Raw genomic sequence first — 14061 nt, 5'->3', positions numbered from 1 at the left:
TGGTGGAGCCAACGGCCCGCCAGACTTCAGCCGTTCTAGCGCCTGCGGTGCCCTCCGGGACCCGACATTTGTCAGCGAGACAGCATTTCCTTGCGTCAGTCAGCGTTGTCGCGCAAGAGATAAAGTCGGAGGAGGTTAACGAACCCCTCGAACGCGCCAGTAAGTAAGATGGCGAGAAGGGCAGGCGAGAGTGGGGCCGATCGATAGCGCAGCGCTCGGCGCCTCGCCCTGTGCGCGTGCGCAGTGAACGTGCGCTCGGAGCGATCGATCGGACAGGTTGCGTGCCTCCATTTTTCTGGGAGAGAGCGGGAGACCGAGAGAGCCGGACTAGCGGGTACTGGGGGGCTGGGATGCATGGAGAGCGGCTGGTGCGGTCCGCTGGGGTCTTCACGGGACCCCCGGAAAGACGAGCGCGGCGGGAAGGCCCGATAGTGAGCGGGGTGGCATGCCCCCTGAGTTGCCAGGCTCGGCCTGCACACCCCTTCCTCTTCCTCCAAGGCCTCGCTCCCACCCCCACTCCATCCTTGGTGCGCTTCTGTGGCGGGACGGTGGCGGAGCCTAGTGAGGGGCGTCTGTGTTCTCGCCCTGGTCCCCCCTTCCAGTTCCCGGGTGTAAACAGTTTCTAGGTCCTGTTCTTCCTGACCTCGGGCCTCGCCTGCAAACTGGGGATGGTAATTAGGCACCTACTAGCGCAGGGAGCGAACGTTCTGTGAGAGTTGAGAAGCGGGGCTCGGCCTTTTCTTTTTGAATCTTTGTACACGCCGTGATGCTCCTGGCATGAGTGCAGAGACGGGATAGAATAGTGGTTAAGTTCTGGGCTCTGGTCTGGGCAGTCCTGGCGGCCACTTGACGAGTTACTCGGCCACATTTTATTTTCAGTTTCCTAACTTCTTTGTGCCGATTTCATCATCTCTATCGTGCCCTAGTGCTGTCTGCACAAGCATAGATTTATATGCATTTGCTTCTACATGTGCTTGAATACTTTGAATGATTTCATTCAATGACCTAATGCTTGTAAAGTGCTTAGCACAGTGTCTGGCAAGTGCTTACAAACGTTAGCTGTTGTTAGTAACACCCATCAGTGCAGCACGGTGAGGACTCAAGCTCTGGGGTCAAATACCCTGAGTAAAGATCCAGGCTTTGCTATTTACAAGCTCTTTGATCCCATGTAAGTTAACCTCTCTGGCCCTCATGTTACCTATCTGTAAAATAGGATTAGATGAGTATTCAGTGAGGTAATGCATATTAGTTGCTTATGTGAGGGGTGTCATACACTGCACTGAATGTCTAATTTTAGCTAGTTTGTCATTAAGCTTTTAAGGAGCACTAAAGGTAGTCGTTAGGAACAACACAGTCTCTAGAGTCAAACCATCTGCATTCTAGTCCAGGTTTCTGCAAGCACTAGTCGTGGGACCTTAAACAAGTTACTTTCCCTCCTCATCTTTAACACGATCACAGGGCTTCTCTTACAGGATGGTGTCGAGGATTAAGTGAGATAAAACATAACGCTCAGTAAATGTTAACTATTCTCATTATCAGTAGCTTCAGTTATTCTCCGGAGGGAGTTAGAAAACATGGTTTCCCACTTCTTTCCTATAACACACCCCTCCTTCCAAAATCAGTCCCTGTAAAGTACAGGAATACCAGGCAGTGCTGGTGTTACTGCTTACTCCTCTCCTTTCTTGTATTCATCCCCACACCCTGTCTCTCTCTCTCTCTCTCTCTCTCTCTCTCTCTCTGCCTTATACTCTGACTTCCAATTTCTTGTCTGCCTTCGACTTCTGTTCTTTATTGCTGTTCCCAGGCTCCCGTGCCCTTCTGATAGCTGTCCAGACATACATACACATACGAATATTGATTTTTGAAAGTCAAAGTTACCTGCTGTCCACCAGTTGGAGGTTTTTTTTTTTTTTTCTTGCATAAACCAGAAACCATCATCTACAGTTTTCATTTTACTTTATAAGAGAGAGCTTAAAAACTTGGAAACCAATCCAAGTGCCCTTTTTTTCCTTTTTTTTTTTTAAAGTTTATTTATTTTGAGAGAGAGTGAGCGGGGAGAGGCAGAGAGAGGGAGGAGAGAGAATCCCAAGCAGGCTCTGCAGTGTCAGCGCAGAGCCTGATGCAGGACTGAAACTCACAAACCCTGAAACCATGCCCTGAGCTGAAATCGAGAGTCGGTTGCTTAACTGACTGAGCTACCCAGGCACCCCTTTCCGTTTTTTATACTCGTTTTGGCCATACCCTATTTGCCAATATTAAGCAATTTGTTTTTTAATCTTTCCAGGCATTCAACTTGATTTAGTTTTCATAGCGTGGTGGCTTGTTTGCCCTCATGTTTTTATTTACTATATAATTAAGTTATATAATTTAACAAAGTTGGTTACCTTAAAACATGTTTTTTTTTTTTAATTTTTTTTTTTTAATGTTTATTTTTGAGACAGAGAGAGACAGAGCATGAACAGGGGAGAGGCAGAGAGAGAGGGAGACACAGAATCTGAAACAGGCTCCACGCTCTGAGCTATCAGCACAGAGCCCGACGCGGGGCTCGAACTCACAGACCGTGAGATCATGACCTGAGCCGAAGTCGGACGCTTAACCGACTGAGCCACCCAGGCGCCCCTTAAAACATGTTTTAAGAATGAACATAACTCAGGGCGTCTGGATGGCTCAGTCGGTTGAGCGGCCGGCTTCACTCAGGTCGTGATCTCATAGTTCATGGATTGAAGCCCTGCGTCAGGCTCTGTGCTGATACCTCAGAGCCTGGAGCCTGCTTTGGATTCTGTGTCTCCCTCTCTCTCTGCCCCTCCCCCACTCACTCTCTGTCTCTCTCAAAAATAAATAAACGTTAAAAAAAGAAAACTTAAAAATTTTTTTTTAACGTTTATTTATTTTTGAGACAGAGCATGAACGGGGGAGGGTCACAGAGAGGGAGACACAGAATCTGAAACAGGCTCCAGGCTCTGAGCCATCAGCACAGAGCCTGATGCGGGGCTTGAACCCACGGACCGCGAGATCATGACCTGAGCCGAAGTCGGCTGCTTAACCAACTGAGCCACCCAGGCACCCCAAAAAAAGAAAACTTTAAGAAACAAAAAAAGAATGAACATAACTCAGAGTGCCTGGATAGCTCAGTCTGTTAATTGTCTTGACTCTTGATCTCAGCTCAAGTCATGATCTCCCAGTTGCAGGATTGAGCACTGCATCGTGGATCCTGCTTGGGATTCTCTCTCCCTGCCCCTCCCCTGCTTCTGCTCTCTCTCTCAAATAAATAAACTTAAAAAAAAAAAAAAAAAACATAGCTGACATTAGTAAACATACAGCTTACCTGGTGGAAACAGTAATGTCTAGACATTCAACAATGGTAGCCATCTTCCCTACTGCAAAAACCAGTCGGTATTTTCTTAACAGAAGAAACAGAAGATTCTGGGATAGCAGAATAGAATAAAAGTGGCAGGTGGGTAGTATGACAGAGAATAGTTGATGAAAAGAAGTTCTGTAAATAGTTGCTGGTGCGATTTGAGTAATTTCTGTGCTACTATGCTCAATGCTCTGCACGTGCCATCTGTTTTTACCTTTGCTAACGTGCTTAACAGCTGAGGAACCTGACCTCAGGAACGAGGTCACTGACCGAAGACGATGCAACTAGCAGGGCCGGGACGGAAGCCCCGCCGGTCCGCCCAGACTGCTGCGTGGCTTCCGTGATTTACCGGTGCCTCTGCCCTTCACCATCCCTGTTTTCTCCCCTTGCAGCTGCCAGGGAGACTGTCTTCGTCTTCTCCGAGATGTACAGAACCAAAGTGGGCTTGAAGGACCGCCAGCAGCTGTACAAGCTGATCATTAGCCAGCTGCTCTACGATGGCTACATTAGCATTGCTAATGGCCTCATCAACGAAATCAAGCCGCAGTCTGTCTGTGCGCCCTCGGAGCAGCTCCTACACCTCATCAAACTAGGTAGCTTGGGGACGCGTGGATTCCGTGACAAGGTTTCAGAGGTCTTCACGATCAGAATTTTTCCCGATGGTTTTTGTTCAGTCTTAGTGCCTAGTATGTGTCAGGTACAGTGGTAGGTACTGAAAGGGTAAGCAAACCCCAGATTATGAAGATTTCAAACCGGCTGTAGCCCCAGGATCTCTATGAGGATTATCTGGAGCATTCTGTCATTGTTTTATTGACTGCAGATTTCAACTCACATGTCATCTCAGAGTCCTTTTCACTTTTTTGAAAATAACCCACTATCTTCCCCAGACCTCCCCAGTTATTCTACAACAACAACCCCATTTCCTTCATGACAGAATCACTCTCCGAAATGTACTTCATTGTTTCAGGTTGTTTCCCACACGTCTGCACCTTCCCCAAGAAAGGACAGCACGTGCAATAAACATCAGGATCTCTGTCTCATTCAACAGTACATCCTGGTGCTTGCCTGGGCTGTAGAAAGCACTCTATAAAATATAGAAATCCCAATATGTTTACACCCTTTGACTTAGCGATGCCAGTTTTTATGGGTTTTTTTTTTTAATTTTTTTTAATGTTTATTTTTGAGAGAAAGAGACAGTGTTTTGAGAGAAAGAGACAGAGTTGGGGGGGGGGGGCGGGGCGCAGAGAGCAAGGGACACACAATCTGAAATAGGTTCCAGGCTCTGAGCTGTCAGCACAGAGTTTGAGGTGGGGCTCGAACTTGTGAACATTGAGATCATGACCTAGGCCAAAGTCAGACACAACCGACTGAGCCACCCAGGCGCCCCATGGTGTTTTGTTTTGTTTTGTTTTAATTTAAAAAAACAATGTTTTTTTCATGTTTGTTTTTGAGAGAAACAGAGCACAAGCGGGGAAGGGGCAGAGAGAGAGGCTCCAAAGAGTGGAAGAATCCAAAGCAGGCTCCAGGCCCTGAGCTGTCAGCACAGAGCCCGATGTGGGGCTCAAACTCACGAGCTGTGAGATCATGACCTGAGCCAAAGTCAGACGCTTAACCAACTGAGCCACCCAGGTGCCCCTAGCAATGCCAGTTTTGAGAATTTGTTCCGAGGAAATAAAACAAAAACAACTGAAATATCCAACAATAAGAAATTCGTTGTGAATGTTCTTGTATCCTCAAATTGGGTCCAACCACACGATGTAGATAAAAATTACACTGGCCAGATTTTTATTCTGTTTGAGTAAATGAACAAGTAAGTTACAACATGTCATATGGTTTGGTTCTATTTTTGTTGCAAGAATTGTAACAACTGTGCATGGAGAAAGGTCCAGAAGAATTCATCCCATCATTTTAACAGTAATTATCTCTGAGTAATCTAATACAAGGTCATTTTTGTGTTCATCTCTATTCCTAATTTTTCTTATACTAATAAACATACTGTTTATACGGTACATGAAGTTATTTTTCAATTTAAAATGCATTTTCTTGAAAAACTTGTTTATTTAAATATCAACAGTCTTTCAACTACGTTTCACTAGTGTTAGTGCTAACAGTGTATCTGTCTTAATGAGCCCCAGAGCTGCTACTAACAGATCCCAGCACTAAAAATATTAAAATTCAGAACGAGAAAAAATGGGCAGCTTAGCTATAGAACTGCTTTTTTTGAGTTTCTGTAGTTGTCGTTACAGTAGAAAATTTTGGAAGCAAAAAAACGGGGAGGTGACGTGACCTATTGAGCCTGACCTTCGCAGTCAATGTTATATTGCCTACGGTGTTGTCACTGAACATACACCCAGGTTGACATATACATAATTTTGTGAAGGGTTAAGTGTCAGGCCACTCCAAGACAGAGTAAGTTGATGTTGGCCAACATCTTTCCCAGTTTGGATCCAGAATTTTGTCTTGGCTTTTTAAAATGACATTTTTGCATGCACTTAATTTTGGTTCATTTCAGGAATGGAAAACGATGATACTGCAGTTCAGTATGCAATTGGTCGTTCAGATACAGTGGCCCCTGGCACGGGGATTGACCTAGAATTTGATGCCGACGTCCAAACTATGTCCCCAGAGGCTTCAGAGTACGAAACATGCTATGTCACATCCCACAAAGGCCCCTGCCGCGTAGCCACCTACAGCAGAGATGGGCAGTTAATAGCCACCGGATCTGCCGATGCTTCCATAAAGATACTTGACACGGAAAGAATGTTGGCCAAGAGCGCCATGCCAATAGAGGTAAAAATCCCAGCAACGTACGTACCGTCTGCCTTTCGCTCGCTGCTCTGTCGGGAGAGTGAGAGACTAGTTTAGACCAACTTTAACTTAGCATAATCGGGGGCTTTGAGTCAGATTTTGCCCTTTGAGCATCTCTTTTCTCGTTGGTCTAGGTCATGATGAATGAGACTGCGCAACAGAACATGGAAAACCACCCAGTGATCCGAACGCTTTATGACCACGTGGATGAAGTCACATGTCTCGCTTTCCACCCAACAGAACAAATCCTTGCCTCTGGTTCCAGGGATTATACTCTGAAGTTATTTGATTATTCCAAACCATCTGCAAAAAGAGCCTTCAAGTACATTCAGGTTAGGAATGTTTAGAAAGGAGCTATCCAGTTTCTTCTTAAAAGCAAAGAGCACTTATTGTATGACTGTTCCTGTTCTTAAAGTAGCCTCAGGGATCATCTTACAAAACGAAGCAGCTGCAAGGACGCGTGCTGCAGGTGGCACAGGAATCAGAGTGCATTGGCCCGTGGTTCCCATGCTGTCGAGCACCCACTTTCTCTGGTCACAGTTTATGCAACAGGGGCTCAGAACCTGTGTCACTCTTTCATAGTCGCAGATCCCTGTTTAAAGGTGAAACAGTCACTTCACCGAAGTGTAACTTATCGGGAATCAAAAAATTATTCAGTTGAAACTCTCAGACGTTTACTGGAAAAGTGATACTGCAAAAGTGATATTTTGAGTATGCAGTAAAGAAATACTAATGTTTTAGTAGTGGCTTCCACCTTTTAGTAATTGAACTGAGTTTTTTACTCCGTATTTGGAGCCATAGGACAGATTAAAGAAGCTGTCCACACGTACAAGTTGTGTTTATCCTCATTCGTTAACGTGTGAAACTATCCTAGCTTGATGATGTTCCATTCTGAGTTCTCCCGGTGCTCGTTTGCAAATGACGAAGCTCACTTCCACGGTTTTGGGAATATAATCCCACCAGTAGTTAGTTTTTAAAATCTCTGTTCAAATGATACCTTCACGTATTTTACAAAGTTCGTTGTTCCTTCTTCTGCCTTGTAACATCTGATCGTTGTTTTATGTAGTCTCTCCGTCAACCAAATATTTTCCACATTTTCTCTGCATTTAATTATTCACCACCACTTAATGTGTCTGTCCTAACAGGAAGCTGAAATGCTACGCTCTATCTCTTTTCATCCTTCCGGAGACTTTATACTCGTCGGGACTCAGCATCCTACTCTTCGGCTTTATGATATCAACACGTTTCAGTGTTTTGTCTCTTGCAATCCTCAAGATCAACACACCGATGCTATATGCTCCGTTAATTACAATCCCAGCGCCAACATGTATGTCACCGGTAGCAAGGACGGCTGCATCAAGCTGTGGGATGGTGTTTCAAATCGGTGCATCACAACCTTTGAGAAGGCGCATGATGGTGCTGAGGTTTGTTCTGCCATTTTCTCCAAAAATTCCAAATACATTCTCTCCAGTGGAAAAGACTCCGTAGCTAAACTTTGGGAGATATCAACAGGACGAACGCTGGTCAGATACACAGGTATGTTGAAAAGTTGCTATTACCTTTTCTGTAGCATTTTCTGGCTTCCAGAAGAGAGCCACACGATAAATGTATGCGTTGAGCAAGGCAGATGTTACACCTCTTTTAGGTAAGAAAGCAAAGCTTAGAGGTTAAGTAGTTTAGCCAAGGCTACAGTTTGTAAGAGCTGGAAATAGAACCTTCGTTTCTGAACTATGTTCTTCTCAGTACGTCACAGCTTCAACTAGATGTGAGTCTATGCCAGTAACATTGAGACTCTGGTGGTCCGTTTGTAGACCAGTGGTCTGCCCTTTTCCCTCAGAAACATAAAAGCAGTCCAGAGAAAAGGCGGAGTCAGTGGATCTCAATGAGTGTACACATTAGGGAAGGAAGGCGGAGAGGGGCCATCTAGGCCTGTTCATAAGAGAGCACAGCTACCCTGACAGTTACTTGGTAATGAATGTTGTCAAAATATTGTCTCATTCTTCTGTTCCTCGGAGCAGCAAAGGCTGTTGTTTGGTAGCAAACCTCCAGGAAAGTTCAACTAGTTTCCTCTGTTGTGAGATGTTTGTGTCCCACACTAAAATCACCATAACCAGAACTTTAAAACTCTACAGGAAAACACCACCAGGACCGCCTGGGTGGCTCAGTCGGTTAAGCATCTGACTTCACCTCGGGTCATGATCTCACGGTTCATGGATTTGAGATTCGAGCCCCGCGTCGGGCTCTGTGCTGAGAGCTCAGAGCCTGGAGCCTGCTTCATATTCTGTGTCTCCCTCTCTCTCTGTCTCTGTCTCTCAAAAATAAACATCAAAAAAATTTTTAAAGAAAGAAAACCACGCCGTCGTAAGAGCTCAGCTGTTACGGCAGTCGCTTCTCCTTTTAGAGAAGATTGAAGAGGCGGGGACGTCGGAGCCACCAGGGTGCAGCATCATCCACCTCACATCCGTCTCCTGGGGACACTTTGCTTCCTGCCGTCCCTCTCTGGCTCTGACACAGACCGTACAGCTAGCAGGTCTTAGGAAGCGTCATTTTCGTCCTCATTCTTGGTCCTTTGTTGAAACGCTTCTGTAGGGAGCTATTTTGAAAACCTTCCTCTAATTATTACTGTTAAAGGGCTGCGTGCTTGTTGCAAAAAGAAGATGCAAAAGTGGTCAAAGTAAAAGTGGGCGGGCCGTCTCCATCTTCAGCAGTAACAGCCGCCGTCGGGTGTGATGTGTGTGGAGGGCACGCGCCAGATTCTCACAGCATTTCTTACGTTTGCTTTGTCCTGTGAACGGCAGAATGTTTTATGCTTCTGTGGGGCTGCCTGGTTTGCTTCGGCAGAGAACTGGGATTTGATTTTAAAGTGAGATTGTACTGAATCGATACGCAAATTCCCTCGTTTTCTAACTCACAGGCTAAGGGCCCATGTTTAGGTCTGTGTTTCCAGTTTTAATGTTTAGTTAGAATTCAGTGGGTTTTTGAAATACTGAAGGAAAAAGAAAAGCTATCGAGCATTAGAAATTTCAGTGTGAGAAATTAACTCAGAAGACTAAATAAAATGCTGAGCTGGGGACACCGTGTAGCACGTGTAACAGACACCTGCCAGACGCTGGGCAGTGAGCTCAAGGAGAGAGAGATGACCATCAGTTCTACAGACCTAAGAAATGCACGTCAGAGTTTCTTTTTGTACTCCCCAGAGGGTAAGAATTTAAAAGATTGATATTCTCTCGTATTGAACAACATTTGGGGAGGTTACATACTTCGTTGTTGAGGAGTGCTGATTGGAAAGGGGGGTTAGTGTCATGAATCCTATTTTTCAGCATACGTATATATTTTGGACTCCTAAAAATTCAGCCTAGAAAGATTGCTGGCAGGTATGCCCGCGCGCACGTAGAAGGATGTCCGTCCCAACATAGTCTCAAAGAGGGGAGCGTTAGAGACAGCAGAAGTGTCCACCAGAAAGCACCGAGGGCACTCTTGTCACGCGTCCTTTTCACAGCGTGTGGCCGTTAAAAACAAATACAGGAACATTTGTGAGCATATGTATGCCACTGGATGTGCCCTCATGCCAGTCCTCGCAACATCGTGTGGGGTGGTGCTGTAATTGTCCCCCAGAGAACGGAAGGGAAAGGTAAGGCTTAAAGGTGCTACGTAATGTGTCCGTGTTCACGTCACTAGTGAGTGTTGAGCCCAGATCTGACGCCAGCGCCTCTGTTTTTATCCATCAAGCCGTATTTCATCTTTATAGATCTCTGCTACCGTGCTGTATAAAAATAGCGTATGATGTGAGCTCCGATTTACAGAATACAGAGGTATTTACAGAGATATTTAGAAAGGATTCATCGAAATACTGACTCTAGGTGTAGAATTATCAGGTGGTTGTTCTTTTTAGACTTTATATGATATTTTAAACATAAAGTCTGTACTTTCACGGTCATAAAAAAGCCTAGAGCTTCTTTTTGGAGAGCGGACGTTCAAACATCCCAGCAATTCTGTTCTAGGAATTTAATCCTGAGGAAATAGTATGTTCGGCATCAAGAATCTGTCAGCATAACTTGCAACCAGATGCCTCTAGCAGGAAAAGAATTACTAAATAGTAAGGGTGCTTCCAGATGGTGGTGTATTTTTGCGGCCAGTAAAAAACACAGAAAAATGTACCTAATGAAAAGTTGGTTTAAACTATGACAGAGATGACCTATATGACACGGCACCAATTTTCTACTTTTTTAATGTTTTATTTATTTTTGAGAGAGAGCGAACACAAGCGGGCGAGGGACTGAGGGGGAGGGGACACAGGATCCAAAGCGGGCTCTGTGCTGAGAGCAGCGAGCCCCGTGTGGTGCTCGAACTCCCGAACCACGAGCGGAGTTGGCCGCTCGACCAACTGAGCCCCCCACCGCCGGGTGCCCCTGTATTTTTTTTTCTTAAGACGTCCCTGTGCCTGGAAGTACGTCGGGACGTTGACGGAGTCGGCTGCCTCAGGTGGTAGGTCGGTGGCGATTTATTTCTGCATGCTTCTGTGGAGGCTACAAAGTTATACGATAAATGTGTATTACTTCTGTTTTAAGATGCCGTTTTTACATCGACAGGGTAACGAACAGAAGGACGGCAGTGTGAGGGTCTAAAGTGTAGCCCTGGGGAGCTAGCCCTGCCACTCTGACCCTTAACCTCTCGTGTCCGCGCAGGGGCCGGCCTGAGCGGGCGGCAGGTGCACCGGACGCAGGCCGTGTTCAACCACACCGAGGACTACGTGCTGCTGCCGGACGAGCGGACCATCAGTCTGTGCTGCTGGGACTCCCGTACCGCCGAGCGTCGGAACCTGCTCTCCCTGGGCCACAACAACATCGTGCGCTGCATAGTGCACTCGCCCACCAACCCCGGCTTCATGACGTGCAGCGACGACTTCCGAGCCCGGTTCTGGTACCGGCGATCCACCACGGACTAGCCCGCCTTCCTTGCCTAGGGTTCTTTTCTCGAGGACTGTGCCCCTGCCCCCACCGGGTCCCGTCACCAGCTTCGGTAGTAAGTCACCGCGCCATCTGGCGGTTGTGCCGCCACCTCTCCGTCCTTGGATTTGTACAAAAGAATCTTTTTTTACCTTGATGCAGAATCATGGTGGGAAAAGTGGGAAACGCAGATCCGTGCGGTTGCTCTGCATTCACTGATTATCACAGTGTGATTTTCATCGGTTTTGTAAATACAGGACTTGCCACTTCTCTTGAATCTCTTGATCATTTGAGGAAAGGTAGAGTTTTAAAGTGCTTTCTAGATCTCAAGTGGATCTGTCGTGAGGGATTTTCATCCGGTGGTTCTGTCGACTTCTGTGCCTCTTCTACACACACCCTCTTTGTGTCTTTCTTTTCAGGACACATTTTGGCAGGTAGGTGGGCCTGCAGCTCTGAGAATCCAGAGCGTCGTGCCGTTTTAAAACCAGTTTAGAGAATCCATCAGTCCTACCCTGAAATGATACCATTCTGATAATAAAGCTCAGATCTGCAACTTTAGTGTTCTACCTTTTTCACGTCAATAAAATTAATGGCCAGTTTTTCCCGAAGATTTCTAGGAAACGTATCTTTCGTCGTACCTCCCGCGTTCTCCTTTCATTGCCCGCAATGCTTCTCTTCAGCAAATATTTCTGATAAGGTTATTACCAGCGGATGGAAAGCGTAATTGAAGATAAAGCCAATCTAATCAAAATTCAGTGAGCCCGCTGCTGCTCTCCGACCGTAGCTTATTTCACAGATGATTACTATCGATTGACTTTGTTCTTACATAATTTTAAATCTTATTTTTCAGTTCTCTTCAGCATGAATCGTTCACTACTCGTCGTGGATGCACGTGGCAACTATGTTCTTGGAAGATTTTTGCAATTAAATCTTGATCAAGGTTTTTCTTGAAACTTTCTAATTTAGAAAGTGACAGTATTTCTCTGGATTCAGCTCAAGCTAGGTGAGGGGACCCTAACTTCTCCTCTGCCAGATAGACTTTGGTTTATATTTATCCCCAAGTGCAAATACCTCATGCTCTGGGTAGGAATACCTAGAAATATAATCTAGGGTCAGCTGATAAGAATACTAAATAGATTGATTGTTTCATTTTACAGGAACTTTCAAATCTGAAGTTTATTGCCTAAAAATTCTGTGTTAGTCATCCTCCTTAAGGGTCACTTCACCTCTTTGGCCTGTGAAACCATTTTAAGCATTCTTAATGTGTTAAATCCGTTTTCATTCAGGTTTCCAAAGCTGTATTTTTTGGTCTGTAGTGAGTTTAGATTTATTTTTGTTTTGTGTCCTGATTCTCCAGTATTTGCACGTGACTGTGGGTGCTCCTTTATAGGATGAGAAGAAACCTGCTGAGTAGGAACAGGAATAACCAGTTCCATAAGGAAATTACAGACCAAAAGTCCTCACTTCTTTTTCTGTCTTTTCTGTTGCTTTCCACGTACGAAATTACAGCAGAGGCTGAACATGTTCCGCATTCCTCTGCTCTAGCACATGTGCTAGAATGACCACGTGGCATTCCTGATTGAAGCTCCACTGGGTCTTTTTAACTGTTCGTGAATTTGAATAATGATGCCTACTTTTTCCAGTTTCTGGAATCGTCTCGGCCATGGATCTGAAGTTTCAGGACTTCTGTCTACAAGATCAAGATACTTTTCTGTGCTTCCAAAATAGACACATTTTTTCTTCTAAAAATCACATCAATATTTTGAACCGGTAAGAACGCCGGGAATATTACATGGACTCGGCATCAGCATGTCATTAACTGTCCCACGTGACACCTGGCTTTCAAAAACGGTGAATGATAGGAACTTAGAACTTCTATGTTATTTTTTAAAGATATGTGATTTCTAAAATAAACTTTTTGTATATAATGGTAATTTAAAGCTAGTCCTTTTTTTTTTTTTTTTTTTTTTTTTGGACCTTGCTTTGAATGTTTACATATTTGAACATGTGTTCTCCAACAGCAGTCATGACTTTGGACTGGAAACTTTCATGCTCTTCTTTTAGTGTTTGATTCTAGAAGTACGATTTTTATAGCAGATCTCCTTTAGCTATGTATCTCTTTTACTCTACAAATTTAATATCTAAAAACTTTATAATTCCATTTCTTATGATGATTCAAAGAAACCAATCTTTTACCTTAAACTTTGGTTTCCCTTCGGAAGGGCAATGATGGGGGGAACAGCCTCAGCTGTATTAGCGACATGTTAGGTAGTAAGGCAAGTCATTTCAATGTCACAGCTTCCTTTTCTGTGATTAAAGTGCTTAATCAAAATCATCCCCAACATGCACTCAATCAATGAAGTGATTTTTTTTTTTTTTAACACAGCAAGATATAAACAAATTTGGGGGAAGACTTCTATTTCTGAAAATACAGTGGACCAGGTACTCTAGAGAGCCCTTTCAATACACACCTGTTTAGAATTTATTTTTAATCTCTAAATAGATGGCTGAGCTAGCAAGAAATTCTCAGGCAGTTCCTGAGAGGCAGAAACAACCAAAACCCACAAATCTAGACCATCAGGACCGATAGGGCATCCAGCTGAACCAAGGGCATTTGTCACTCCCCTGGAGCCTAATGATTTCCGAGCTCTGACCACAAGGTGGGAGCTTTGATCAAGACCTACAAAGAAAGGTACCCAGAACCCAAAAGGTACCCCCTACCCTCCAAGGGGTGAACTTGCCAAAAGCCCTGCCTCCAGGAAAGAGGACACCTGCCTGCCTGGATGCTGGCTCAGGTTTGTGGGGCAGATCTTAACGAGAATCCCATCTATAAACTATTTGTCCAAGTAAGGTGGGAACGACTCACACTGCCTATGTGGCTTGGAGAAAAGCAAGCTGAGAATTTAAAGCAACTCCCGTTGACGGTGGCCAAAGACACCTGACAGAAAG

At 44.9% G+C, this 14061-nt stretch overlaps 1 protein-coding gene across 2 annotated transcripts; it reads left to right on the top strand.

Annotated features, from left to right (window-relative positions):
* The first annotated feature begins 15 nt into the window (after positions 1 to 15).
* Positions 16 to 13046, top strand: CSTF1 (cleavage stimulation factor subunit 1). Of its 2 annotated transcripts, none has more exons than XM_006929640.5 (6): positions 16 to 159; positions 3751 to 3951; positions 5871 to 6148; positions 6301 to 6498; positions 7312 to 7702; positions 10852 to 13046. In XM_006929640.5, the coding sequence occupies exons 2-6, from the start codon at positions 3783 to 3785 to the stop codon at positions 11109 to 11111; spliced, it is 1296 nt and encodes a 431-aa protein (XP_006929702.1). In that variant the 5' UTR covers positions 16 to 159; positions 3751 to 3782; the 3' UTR covers positions 11112 to 13046. The 2 variants fall into 2 exon arrangements, with proteins under 2 accessions (XP_006929702.1, XP_003983404.1); XM_003983355.5 differs by lacking the exon at positions 16 to 159 and adding an exon at positions 179 to 334.
* Positions 13047 to 14061: the final 1015 nt, after the last annotated feature.

The sequence above is a fragment of the Felis catus genome, chromosome A3 (genome assembly GCF_018350175.1).
Source record: "Felis catus isolate Fca126 chromosome A3, F.catus_Fca126_mat1.0, whole genome shotgun sequence".
Taxonomy (NCBI): Eukaryota; Metazoa; Chordata; class Mammalia; order Carnivora; family Felidae; genus Felis; species Felis catus.
This window is presented reverse-complemented; position numbering and strand designations above follow the sequence as displayed.